Source organism: Peromyscus eremicus, chromosome 8a (assembly GCF_949786415.1).
Source record: "Peromyscus eremicus chromosome 8a, PerEre_H2_v1, whole genome shotgun sequence".
Taxonomy (NCBI): Eukaryota; Metazoa; Chordata; class Mammalia; order Rodentia; family Cricetidae; genus Peromyscus; species Peromyscus eremicus.
In genome coordinates this window covers 654879-668171 of record NC_081423.1, presented here as the reverse complement: position 1 = coordinate 668171, position 13293 = coordinate 654879, and the positions used below count along the sequence as shown (strand labels likewise).

Below are 13293 nucleotides of genomic sequence, written 5' to 3'. Positions count from 1 at the left end.
ACATGGGGCTTCAGGGGACACTATGGGAACCATAGCACCTCAGATTACCTTGATGTCCTTGGAGAGGTCAGATGAGGCTGAGAAACCAGGAACTCAGAGAAGTTGAAAAATGTGCTTGAGGCTGAGATGGAGAATAACACTTCTGGAAGGGTACGGAGGCATTCTGGCTCCAGAGCTGCCGTGCTCTCCTCACAGGTAACTGAGTCAAAGAATACATTGTGGATGCTTCAGTGTGCAGCAGTATGCTTTCTCTTGGGCCTCAGCTTCATTCTCCTTCTCAAGACAGGCCTCAGGGATAAAGCAGCCAGGAGCTTCAAAATTTAAAGCAGTTAATTCACCTCCTTGGGAAAGAATGATTCATTAAAAAGCAACTGGCTGCTTGCTTCTCATTCTGTTAACATCAGAGAGAGAAGAGCCTCTCAGCCCACCCTGAGACAGAGTGCTTGAGGACTGAAATGGGTTCACGTGGACAGCTGATGACAACCACCGGTGGGCTGCCACCAGGGCTTTTGTAATTGGGCTTAGATATCTATTCCCTGATACATAAGACTCTCTCTTGGGTCAAGGTCAGGAAGATGTTCCTGTGGAAATGTGAGTTTAGGGACTAGAGTTTAATTGGGTTGCTACATTTTCCCTAAAGAAGATGATGGACTGGGCTGGAGAGGTGGATAAGAGTGCTTGCTGTTCTTGCAGAGGACTGGAGTTCAGTTCCCAGTACCTATGTTGAGTGGCTCACAATTGCCTGTAACTCCAGCAACAGGAAATTCAGTGCCCTCTTCTGGCTTTCATATGTATCTGCATACTCACACACGTACATTTTTAAATTATTGTTTTTGTTTGTTTGTTTGTTTTTGAGACAGGGTTTCTTTGTGTAGTTTTGGTGCCTGTCTTGGATCTTGCTCTGTAGATCAGGCTGGCCTTGAACTCAGAGATCTGCCTGGTTCTGCCTCTCGAGTGCTGGGATTAAAGCAGTGCGCCACCACTGCCCAGCCATTTTTAAGTTTTTAAAATGTTTTTAAAAACATTTTATTTAAATGTGGTAAAACATTTGTCTAGCACATGTGAGGCCCTGGACTCCCCACTCCCTAGCACCAAAACCAATAATAACTATAAATACTTTCAAAACAACAACAACAAAAACCCCACAAACAGAGTCAATGTAAAAATAATAATAATAATAATAATAATAATAATAATAATAATAATAATAGTAAACCTAGGTAAGTGTGTGGAAGTTTCACCTTGACCAGTTGGCCCTGTTGGTTTAGGCCTGTTTTGAGGGCCTGTGTTGAGGTGACATGTCCTGGTAGGAACGTGTGAATTCTATGCAGGGTCTGTAGTTTTGGTAGTTCTTTGATCTAGCACAAGGGCTTTCTAATTAAGTCTGGATTGGAGTCTCAGCCCTGCCACTTATTTACAAATCACTTACGACCTCTACAATTCTTTTAGATTAAACTAGAAAGAGATGGGTATGAAGAAGAGTGTTGAGGAGAGCAAGGAGCCTTCATCCTGAACACCAGGTATGGAATGTAAAGTGACAGCAAGGTCCTGGCCACCTGTGCCTGCGGCATACGCTAAGGGATATTTCTTTTGTCATTACCTATTTTATTCTCTGAGCTGGTGTTCATGGATATTTCAAACTGGGAGTGATAGATGGCTGTTATCTCTCCCCCAGGGAGGCTGAGGCTAGAGGACTAAGAGTTTGAGGCCAGCCTGCACAAATAGCAGTTTCTAGATTGCTAGTTCTCATCGACTGTCACTCCATTGCTGGGCATGTGTTCCTTGGGCATATACACTCTCAAGATAAATGGCTGAACCTGTTGGCCCATCCCAGCCATACCTGGCACTCAGCTCTTGTTTGCTGCTGCTCGTGAGGCACGTGTGTCCCTGGGGTGGCATTTGGGGATAAAAAAGATGGATTTAGCTGCTTCTTCCTCCAGGAATGACTCAATGGCAGTTGGAGCTCGGGATTTCTGTGCCTTAATGCTTTGTGCTCATCCCCAGCAAGTAAGCTCAGCTGGGAAACATAGCCATCTTTCCTAGCCAGGCCGGACACTTCCTGCTCCTCTCATAATTTGCTTTCCTCAAGTGTCCAGCTGTTGACAGCTGATGGATGTCTCCCAAAATATCAGAAGGGAGTGTAGAAACCATCATGTGAGACTCGTTTCTCTACTTCCTGTATCTGCTTGCTGAGGTTTGAAGTCTTCCTCATGTAAAGGACATGAGCTTTGGCCCAGGTTATCCTAATCCTTGGGGAATGCCCTTTTAACAAACTTCCCATAAAACTGATGTCTTGCAACCTAAGAAAGACCAAGCTTGTTTGGGCTTACAGTTGGAAGGGACACTCATCATGGTGGAGAGGGCAAGGTGACAGGTGTGGGAAACAAAGGATCACATTGCATCTGCAATCAGGCAGGAGACAAATGCTGGTGCTGGTGCTCATGTCCTCCTTTTAGTTCAGGACCCCAGCCCACAGCAACAGCCACATTTATGATGGGTCTTCTTACTTCTGTTAACCCCTAGATAGTCCCACACATGCATGCCCAGAGGTTAGTTTCCTGGGTGGTTGCTGAGCCTGGCAATAGCCATCTTAACCATCACTGTGCTCACTAGCCTGCAACTGGCCGTTTTGCATGTTCCAGAGGCAATACCACTGACATGCAGATGGCCTGTCTCTTGTCTGAAATGCTTGGGACCAGAATGCGCTGCAGACTTTGGAGCTATCCAGATTTTAGACCAGAATCCAAATGTTCCAAAAAGTCTTCTAATCTTCTGGGATCATCTTTTCAGATCACTACGAATTATGGATGCTCAACCTGTGTTCTGTTTTCTTTATTGATATAATGATGATGGTGCATTTCAAGTAGGAATATGCTCCTTAAATGAATAGAATGGATCACAAGGGTTTTGGAGTAGGACTCATCTATCTATCTATCTATCTATCTATCTATCTATCTATCTATCTATCTATCTATTCATCCATCCATCTATCTGTCAGGGGTCAAATCAATGGCCCCATGCATACCAGATAAATGCCCTACTACTGAGCTACATCCCCAGCTCATAGATCTCAGTTTTAGCCTCAGCCTCATCTCTTCTTTTTCTGATCCTCAACTTCTCCTCTGTGAAATGGGATAACAGTTCTGACATCTCAGGGCTATTTGAAAATCAAATAAGGTCCCAAGGCTCCTGGTATGTGTGTGATACAAAATGCTCCATCAATTTTAGTTGTTGATGTTATTGCTGAGTATGACAGTTCATCTTCAGTACCAAACTGACTGGACTTGGAATCACCTAAGAGATACACTTGTGGGTGTGTCTGTGAGTGAGTTTCTAGAGAGGTTTAACTGAGGAGGGAAAAGCCACCCTGAATACTGGCAGCACCATTCATGGTTTGGGATCCCAAACTGCATAGCTAAGCATCAACATTCATCGATTTCTGCTTTCTGACTGCAAAATACTAGGACCAGCATCTTCATCCCCCCACCTCCATGCTTTTCCCATGATGGACTGTATCCCTTCTTAAACCTCGAGCCCAAGCCTTTCCCCTTAAGTTGTTTTTATTAGGTATTTCATCACTACAACAAGAAAGTAGCTAATACGTGGAGTAAACCTAGTTTTCAAAACAATTATATTTATTGTGAGGGGGCGGTGCACACATACCACAGCACATACATCTCCATGTCAGAGGACAACTTGCAGGAGTCAGTACTCTCTTGAATTCAGATCATCAGTCTTGGTGGCAGGCACCTTTATCCACTGAGCAATCTTGCCAGAACTCAAGTTTCTGGTGTGTGTGTGTGGGGTCACTATAATGTTCTTGGTGTAACGTTTAAGAACTGCCCTGGTGTGTTGCAATTTTCAGCATTTGTATCCTCAAAAGCAGGTTGGCTAACTGAACAGTGCCATAAAACACAAGGAGGGTTCTATTGTGCTCTGGTTCAAAGCACATGCTCACAAGTACAGATATATGTAACCTGCACCAGGAAATGGCCTAGTGTGGGTGAGATGTGACTCATGGTTTGGGGGAGAATGAGGGAGAAAGGGCTCCAGTGAGCTGGGTCTGTTTGTATTCCATCTCTCCAATGTATTGGTGCTGGAATACATGCTGGGCAAGCCACTTTACTTCACTGTGTAGCTGCAGATGTGTTTGAACTTTTGACTCTCCTGTTTCCACCTGTTCAGTTCTGGGATTAGAGGCACACAGTGTGTGCTGTGCTGGGGCTGGAACTCGGGGCTTTGCACATGCTAAATAAGCACTCTACTAACTGAGCCACATGCTCAGCCCATCACTTGTCTTTTCTAATCCCAGAGTCATTGTTAGGGATTAGGTGAGATAAAATATAGAATCTGCAGCACAGCATCCCTGTTTTGCAGAAGAAAAAAGTTATTCATCAGGGAAAGGACATTTGACATTGTGTAGCTGATGATTTAGAGCAAGTTTACTAACTTGGGTCCCTTGCTGGCTCTAGGAAGACTCCATTTCCCTTCCCATGGTCCCTCACACCTCTTGGCTGCTTTGTGAGACACCTGCTGCTTCCAGCCTGGCTTCTGATGGTTTCTGAGAGAGTGGCATTCTGACGCTGCTAGCATGGGGTGAGGGCAAAAGGTAGCAGGTTAAGCAAGCGCAGTGGTCCTTCAAAGGATCGTTGTGACCAAATACGGAGCACAGCATACCTGGGCAAATTCATTCCTTATGACTGCCAGTGTGGGGGACTCCCTGACTTTCTGGTCACAGAGCTGCTGAGCCAGAGTGATTGACGGACTGCCCAAAGTCCTACAGGGAGTGGGGTGCAGGCCTGGAGCTCCAGCCCATGTCATTAGATTCCAGAGAGCCCCATTTATCCACCATCCCATGTCATCCTTCAAAAGCTGGGTACCCAGAGTCAGCAAAGTTGCATAGAGTGATGTTTAGCCAATATGAATGTTATAATTATTGTGTGTGTGTATGTGTGTTACATGTATAAGTGTGTGCACACATGTGGACGCCAGAGGTTGACGTTAGGTGCTTTCCTCTATTGCTCTCACCTTAGTTTTTTGAGACAGGGTCCCTCACTGAACCTGGAGCTTATTGATTCAGCGAGGCTGGTTGGCCAGCAAGCTCCAGGGATCTGCCTGTTTTCACATGCCTCTCATCCCCATTGCTGGTGTTACAGATGTCTGCTATCATAAGCCATTATGCCAGAACATGTTTGTGCTTTTCCACAATGTCAGAATTTGTTAAATAACAATAAATTCACATAGTTTATAGAGTTCAACAACAGCAATTTATCATATAATCCACCTGACTTGGTAGTCTGGCTGAGGTAAATGCAGGTTCTTCTATTCCAATATTAATTATGAATATTAATTCTCAGATCACCCAGAGCACAGTAAATATATTTATGTATCTGTATGCACATGGGCTACAGAATGAGTACAAGTTAAAGAAGCTGCAGCAGAGTTTAAGAGGGTTCCGAAATGGGCTGAGAAAGAGTCAATCTCAGTAAGACAATGAACTGAAGGGTGCTGCTGCTGGAGTTGGTCATGTTAGAGAGCAAAGCTGTGGAATTCAGCTGTGACATAAAAGGTCAAACCAGATTTGGAGCAGGAAACAGGTCCAGGCCCAGATGGGCAAAAAGGTGGGCTGGCAGGCAGTTGATGAGGCTGCATCAACAGCAGAGGTGGAGGAAGCGGAACCCAAGCTTTAGGCACAGTTGAATCGTTCTTGCCCTTGACCCACATGCCAAGTATCAGATGAGAGGTTGCTGTGGCACCATGCCATTGCAGTGTTAAGTGTGTGTTACTCTATGTGATCCATGCAAGGGAGCTTCCCCCCTTTCCTTGGTCTGATGTGTCTCCTAAGTTCTTGAGCCCTGTTTCCTGGTCAGGTTTTAATAAACCCGTGTGCTTCTACATTCTCAATTCAGCCCTATAAAATTATAGAGATGTCATTTTTCAGTCTGTGCTGGGTAGGTGGTCCTGGCAGATGCTGTTGTTTTTAGGTCCACCCAGAGGCAGTCATCCTCCCTCAAAATGGAGGCAAAAGCTGCCTGTATAATGGAATATCCTGGGGCAAGGCATGGCCCACGTGGAGTAAGTTAGAGCAGGCAGGGTACAACTGGCTCTCAGCACTTGACACGTCCACATGGGTGCATGGCAGGCACTTTATCAACAGAGCCATGCCCCCAGCCCATCCTTTCTCCTCTCTTCAGTAGAGCCTTATTGCTCCAGTCCAGGAGCATTTTGGTGTGATCCCTGGAGCAATGGGACCCAGAATATGATTGTGGGGTGGTGGGTGGGGGACTGAAGCACAACCAGACGGCCCTGACCAGACCTTTGTCCAGCCCATAATGCTGGAAAACTTCCTGCATATCCTCATATACATCATCACCCTTCCTTAACAACCAGACGGCCCTGACCAGACCTTTGTCCAGCCCATAATGCTGGAAAACTTCCTGCATATCCTCATATACATCATCACCCTTCCTTAGCCTCAGGCAGTAGTGTGGAAGAAATCAGCACATATATCTTCAAACAGGCTGCCTGTACCACCATAAAGGCCTTAGATATTGCATCTTTTATCAACCTCTATTCCCTCTGGAAATGTAGCCAGAAGGACCCCTTCATTGAGGGCTGACTTTGGGGATGGTCACTACAAAGCTGTATATAGGGGTGTGTTGGGGAGGGGCACCTGAATTTTTTTAAATTGGGAAACAATTTATAATATAGTCACAAATAGAAGGGGCTCGGGCTTTCACATCACTGCAGAGGTGCAGCTGAGGACAGAAAATACACGTGGCATGTGCTGAGTGAGAAGAGAAAGGATGAGCTATTGAGATTCACCAAATCCACAGAGCAGTGGATGCATGTGTATGTGTTTAATGGTTTATATACGTATTATATATGTATTAACATTTCTAACTACTAACATTTTGGTAGCTCTTTATTAGTCTTTTTAAGTATGTTTGAGGCTGGAAGGTTGTCTCAGAAGACCAGAATTCAGTTCCCAGCATTCACATAAGATGACTCACAACCTGTGACTCCAGCTGCAGGGGAATTTGACACCTCTGGCCACATGTAGGTAATTTTACAGAGGTCAGGTGTGGAATTGTCCCCTATAGTGTCATGGTGGTGCTCAGAAAGTTTGGACTTTGGATTCCAGATTTTTGGTTTTGAATTAGAGATTCTCAACCTCTATCACCCTAACATGACATCTCATGGACTACCATAGGGAGTGATGAATATGGAGGCACAGGCCTGTCACCCCAGCATGTAGAAGGTGGGTACAGAAGGATGGGAGTTCAAGGTCATACAGTTAATTTATGTATGCGGGTGTTTCCCCTGCGTGTGTCTGTGTACCATGTATCAGCCTGTGCCTGTGGAGGCTAAAAGAGGGCATCAGATCCCCTGGGGCTGGAGATATGGAGAACCGTGGGTGCTGGGAATCAAACCCAGGTCCTCTGGAAGAGCAGCCAGTGCTTTTAACTGCTGAGTCATCTCTCCATCCTCAGTATAGTTTCTTATACACAGTTCTTATATATGGGAATGTGTATAACTGACCATAGTGGACTGGAAGAGGACTAGGGTATAGCTCAGTAGCCTAGTGCTCACCTACAAAGTCCTGCATTTGATTCTTAGCACTGAAAGTTTTTAAAAAAGAGAATGAAAAAGAAAAATAAAAGCCTGGAGGGATGTCCACTAAAAGGTAATTAGTGGCTCTCTCTGGGCAGTGTCATATGGATATTTATTTATTTATTTATTTATTTAATTTATTTATTTTATTTATTGTGGGGATAGGGCACATGCGTGCCACAGTTTATGTATGGAGGTCACAGGACAACTTGTGGGGGAGGGATTGGTTCTCTCCTTCCATCTTGTGTGTTCTGAAGCTTCAATTCAGGTCATCAGTCTTGCCAGCAAGAGCCTTTACCCCCCTCACTGGCCATAGATTTTTTTCCTGTGTATTTTTTTCCTACCAGCATTCTGTGAATTTCCCACAACAAAACTCTGTTACTTTGTACTATTACTACTTACATTACTTATTAGCACCTTAAAACAATTAAAATGGAGTTTTCTTTCATCTAGAATCAACCTTAGTCTTTGAGGCTTGGGGATGCAAAATGGCCACTGTCAAAGAGGCAGACTGAGGGGCTGGGAGCAGGCAGAGACAGACAATGCCTTGGGAAAGTTCCCATGAGCCCACTGAGCCTCTGCAGACATCCCACCAGGCTCCACACATGTCTTAGTTCATTTTCTGTAATTAGGACAGAATACCCAGGAATGGGTGATTTGTAAAGAAAGGAGTTTGATTCTGGTGAGGGACAGAAAGTTCACGTGTGGGTGATGCCTCATGCTGCATCAGAGCAGCAGGTGCATGCAGGAGAGATGAGTGAGCTAGGAAAATGGAACATGCTTTATTACAAGCTGCCTCCTAGGTAACTAATCCAGGCCTGTGAGAGAAGGAGCATACCTTGATTATTTCTAATCATATATCACAGGCCCCACTTTTTCTCCACTCCATTATGCTTGGGTCCAAGCCTCAACACAAGTCATATTAAAACCATAGCACCATGGGTTTCCTGGATTTGGAAGGTTCCTTCTCTCACACACACTCTCAGCCTAGTTCATATCTCTGCCCCTGTGGTGTGTTACGGCTGCTGGGGCATGGTTGCTCCCCAGAGAAATAGCACAGTTTCCCTGTAAGAATTCTTATTTTTTGGAGAGACAGGATCTCACTGTGTTCCAGATGGTACTCAAACTCTCAACCCTCCTGCCTCTGCCTCCCTAGTAGCTGGAATGAGGAACCACACCCCATATGCCTGGTGGGAATTTTTGAAAGCCCTCATGGCATTAGAGTCCTGACACCAGTTTCCTGTTCACACAGGCCAGCTGGACATCATCTCCATGGCTGAGACCAGCATGATGCCAGAAGAAATTGAGCTGGAAATGGCGAAAATCCAGCGTCTCCGTGAAGTCCTGGTCCGTCGAGAGTCAGAACTCAGGTTCATGTGAGTGAGTGGGGAAGCAAGGTGGAGGTGTGGAGAATAGAGGCAGCCTGGAAAACATAGTTGACTAAGTACCATGCACTAACATCGATCCCTCAAGACACCAAGAAAGCCTCTCATGTATGCCACATATTCAAGGAACTAAACTCAGTTTCCTCCCTCCCTCCCTCCATCCCCCCTCTTTCTTTCTTTCTTTCTTTCTTTCTTTCTTTCTTTCTTTCTTTCTTTCTTTCTTTCTTTTCCTTTCTTTTCTTTCTTTTCTTTCTTTCTTTCTTTCTTTCTTTCTTTTCCTTTCTTGGTTTTGGTTTTTTTAGGATGGTTTCTCTGTATAGCCCTGGCTGTCCTGGAACTTGCTCTGTAGACCAAGCTAACATCAGACTCAGAGATCTGCCTGCCTCTAACTCTCAGGTGCTGGAATCAAAGGTGTTGCCACCATGCATGGCTTAAACTCCATTTTCTTAATTAAAAAAATTTTAAGGAAAGAAAATAGAATACCAACAAATTTTATATATATATATATAAATAAACTCGGTTTCTTTGTTGAGGGGAGATAGATTGGGATCACCATAGAAGATAGTATACAGGTGGCATCTACAGTCTTCTCTCTCTGGAAATCCCAGGGTTCCTGGAAGCCTTAAGAAATTTGTCTTTAGGGCTGGGAAGTGGTGGCACACATCTTTAATCCCAGCACTCAGGAGGCAGAGGCAGATCTCTGAGTTTGAAGCCAGCCTGACCTACAGAGCAAGTTCCAGGACACAGTCAGGGCTACACAGAGAAACTTTGTTTGGAGGAAAAAAAAAAGAAAGAAAGAAAGAAAGAAAGAAAGAAAGAAAGAAAGAAAGAAAGAAAGAAAAAAGAAAGAAATGTGTCTTTATGGGTTTTTTTTTGTTTTTTGTTTTGAAAGATTTATTTATTTATTATGCATACAACAATGTTCTGCCTGCGTGTAGGCCTGCAGGCCAGAAGAGGGCACCAGATCTCATTACAAGTGGTTGTGAGCCACCATGTGGTTGCTGGGAATTGAACTCAGGATCTCTGGAAAAACAGCCAGTGCTCTTAACCTCTGAACCATCTCTCCAGCCTGTCTTTATGTTTTAACTTTGCTATTTTAAGTGGGAAATTCCAGAAACTTGTTACTTATGGCATTTCTCAAAAGCTCTGCTCTCTGGCCTGTCATGTGATGGGTGCATTTTGCTGTATTGAGAAATGCTTTTAACTTCCCATGTCCTTGGAGCTGAGCTGGGATGGCTTACCAACTCACAAGAGAACATTAATAATGTTAACAATGTGGGGCCCTGTGTGTGTGGGGTTGCTGCAACAGCCACAACCCAGATGAAACTATGAAGGTATATGTACACACAAGTATGTATATGCAATCATGTATACATGCTAGTGTGTGTGTGCATACGTGTGTGGGGAAAGGCTGGTTCTTATTTTGAGCCAGGAGAAATAGAAAGCTGGTTGCTGGGGGAACTAGCAACAGCATTCCAGGAAGTGGCACTATCAAGGTGAATAGTCTGTGAACGTACAGCTTCTGGCTTATTTTAAGGAGGTGTGGTATGACATTTAGAGGTAATTTTTAAATTATGTAAAACAGGTATAAAATATATGCTTTGCACAAATATTAATTTCATATGCAAAAAAGAATTTTAGATTCTCACTGTAACCTAGAGGAGCAGATATTGTCATCTACTATTTCTTATTTTGTTTGTGTGTGACAGTGTCTCGCTATGTATCCCAGGCTGGCTTCTCAAATGCTGAATAAGTGCCTAAGTGCTCCACCATGTTCAGCTGTTACTACCATGTCAAACAAGGCCTCTGGGTTGAGTTCAGGCTAGCCTCTTCCAAAGCTATAACTTTCCCTGTCACTCATTAGGGATGGGGATACCCACAAGTGCTGCCCTTTTGTGAGCTAAAGAGGCAAATTGGACCATCCAGGCAGGCGACTCCCTGGACTTTGGTGCCCTCAAGTGCAGAAGGGGAGAAAATAGCTGCTGTGGGCCGCAGGAAAAATTATAAGAACTCGGCTGGTTATGGCAAAGCCACTTATCTGAAGGGATCAAGGAATTCTTTCAGAGGAAGCTAAATTCCAAGGAGCATTTGGTGTTATTTGGCTTGTTATTTATCGACTGTCTTCTGTTATAAAAATCATGTGTGCCTTCATAGTTTTCCCAATTGACTTTTCCCTAAGAATTGCTAACAGTGTGGACTGATACATTCAGGGTATTTGGAGAACAGCCTCAGGAAAGGCTTTCTTCCCCCCAGCCCATCTGTTTCTCCCCTTTCAGCACTGGAATCAGATTAGCCACATTCAAGGACTAACAGAAATAACAGTCCAGACTACCACATGCTAGTCTCCTGATTTAAGGTAAATTCCACAAGGAGACACCGCCTAGGTCAGGTAGACTTTAAGTAATAGCTTTATACAATTCAGCTCGGACCCTCCTTTCTTACAGCCTTACTAATTTTATGGACCTCTAACTCCTTACCTAACCACTTCTAGGAATATTTAGATAACCTCCTGCGCTGACAGCTATGCTCAGCCAGAACCCCAGTTCAAGCCTCCCTGTAATTATCATCATTGGCAGCATCCAGCCAGGTCCATCCCCAGAGAGAAGAAAGTACCTTATCAGAGATACCTCTGTACTCTCTAAGAACAGACTTAATCGTCCAGACTACCCATTTGAGAAGGCCTGGAGGATGTGCCAATTTAGCTTAACTTCCTCCTTTCCCAAATCTTACCTCTAATTCCAGATCTCCCTTTAACTATCACCAGAGGCATCTAGCTGTACACAGGTTGCCTAGCGACTGAGCACACTTTCCCCCACCCTGCAGAAAAATGGCAGAGAGCTTGGACAGATAGGAGCCACAGGAAAAAAGAAGGCAGTTTTATTTTCTCCCATTGACCTAGCAACTTATAGATTTTTTTTTTTTTTTTTTTTTTTTTTTTTTGGTTTTTTTCGAGACAGGGTTTCCCTGTGTAGCTTTGCGCCTTTCCTGGAACTCACTTGGTAGACCAGGCTGGCCTTGAACTCACAGAGATCCTCCTGGCTCTGCCTCCCGAGTGCTGGGATTAAAGGCGTGTGCCACCACCGTCCGGCCAATTTATAGATTCTTAACATTTTCTCCCAATCACATTTAAGATTATATATAGTTGAGCACATAAGATCCCTCTTCTTAGATATTATCCGAATTTAGCCTTCAGTTAATTCATTTCCCCATTAGTCACTTCCCTTTTGGGTTGCAAATGATAATTAACAATTACTGCTCTTCTTTGTGATTCTTATCACCCCTCCATTTGCCCCTGGAAGCCTGGCTTTGCACTACCAAGAGATTACTGCTTGTAAGCTTATATATACCGGGACTCCCAGGGCACAGGAGGATAGAGAAGAAGATTTGGGAGAATAAATGACTGGACTAAGAGCTTGGTGAGCTGAGATTCTATTTCCTGAAATAGTCCTCCCTGTTCATAGTTCTCTCTCCTGAGCCACTGGGATGTATAATATTAAGGCTGGTCCCTCTAATATTATACAAGAAATAGCACTGTTTTCTAGGGCTGCCTGGTGATCCGGGTCTCCAGAACTTGGGATTCCTGGGGATGAGCAGGGGGTTTCCCAAGAGAGTGTATGGTTTTTCCCCCTGTGTGTTTTTTTTTTGTTGTTGTTTGTTTGTTTTTGTTTTTTTGTTTTTTTGTTTTTTTTTTTTTTGTTTTTTGTTTTTTCGAGACAGGGTTTTTCTGTGTAGCTTTGTGCCTTTCCTGGAACTCGCTTTGTAGACCAGGCTAGCCTCAAACTCACAGAGATCTGCCTGGCTCTGCCTCCCGAGGGCTGGGATTAAAGGCATGCGCGCCGCCGCCGCCACCACCACCACCCAGCATGAGAATATGTGTTTTTAAAAACTGGATTCTAACAGGCATACGGTGAGCATTTAGACTTGAAGTGCATCAAAGAGTTAGGAGACAGGGACTCCTTCTTACACCTTGGAACCTAGGAGAACCGAAACAGCACTTCCAAATAACAGGGTCTGCAAGGAGGAGGTGCAGCCGTCTTTCCTGGCTCTGTGAAGGGTCTCTATAACCAAAGGGAACACACGAGGCTCCTAAACTTGAAGATGCTTATGCCCAAGTGAACTTAGTTCCATCAAGCAAGGGCTGTGCTTGTGTGTGTGCTGCAAAGTCCCTTAGCCCATGCATACAGCAGGCTAGTCCTGGTCAGATTCCTAAGCAAGCATCCTGCCCAGGCTACTGGACATGGAACACATGGGAACTCTAAAAAGACAGTAAGTGCAGCTAGATCTGTGTCCTTCT

General features: G+C 44.4%; 1 protein-coding gene across 2 annotated transcripts in view; it reads left to right on the top strand.

The window, feature by feature from the left end:
- The window catches only part of Bmerb1 (bMERB domain containing 1), a 136122-nt gene that overhangs the window by 48818 nt on the left and 74011 nt on the right, over positions 1 to 13293 (top strand). For both annotated transcript variants that reach the window (XM_059269946.1, XM_059269947.1), the window contains exon 2: positions 8867 to 8990. In XM_059269946.1, the coding sequence (XP_059125929.1) occupies positions 8867 to 8990 (124 nt within the window). The remainder of the gene's footprint in view (positions 1 to 8866; positions 8991 to 13293) is intronic.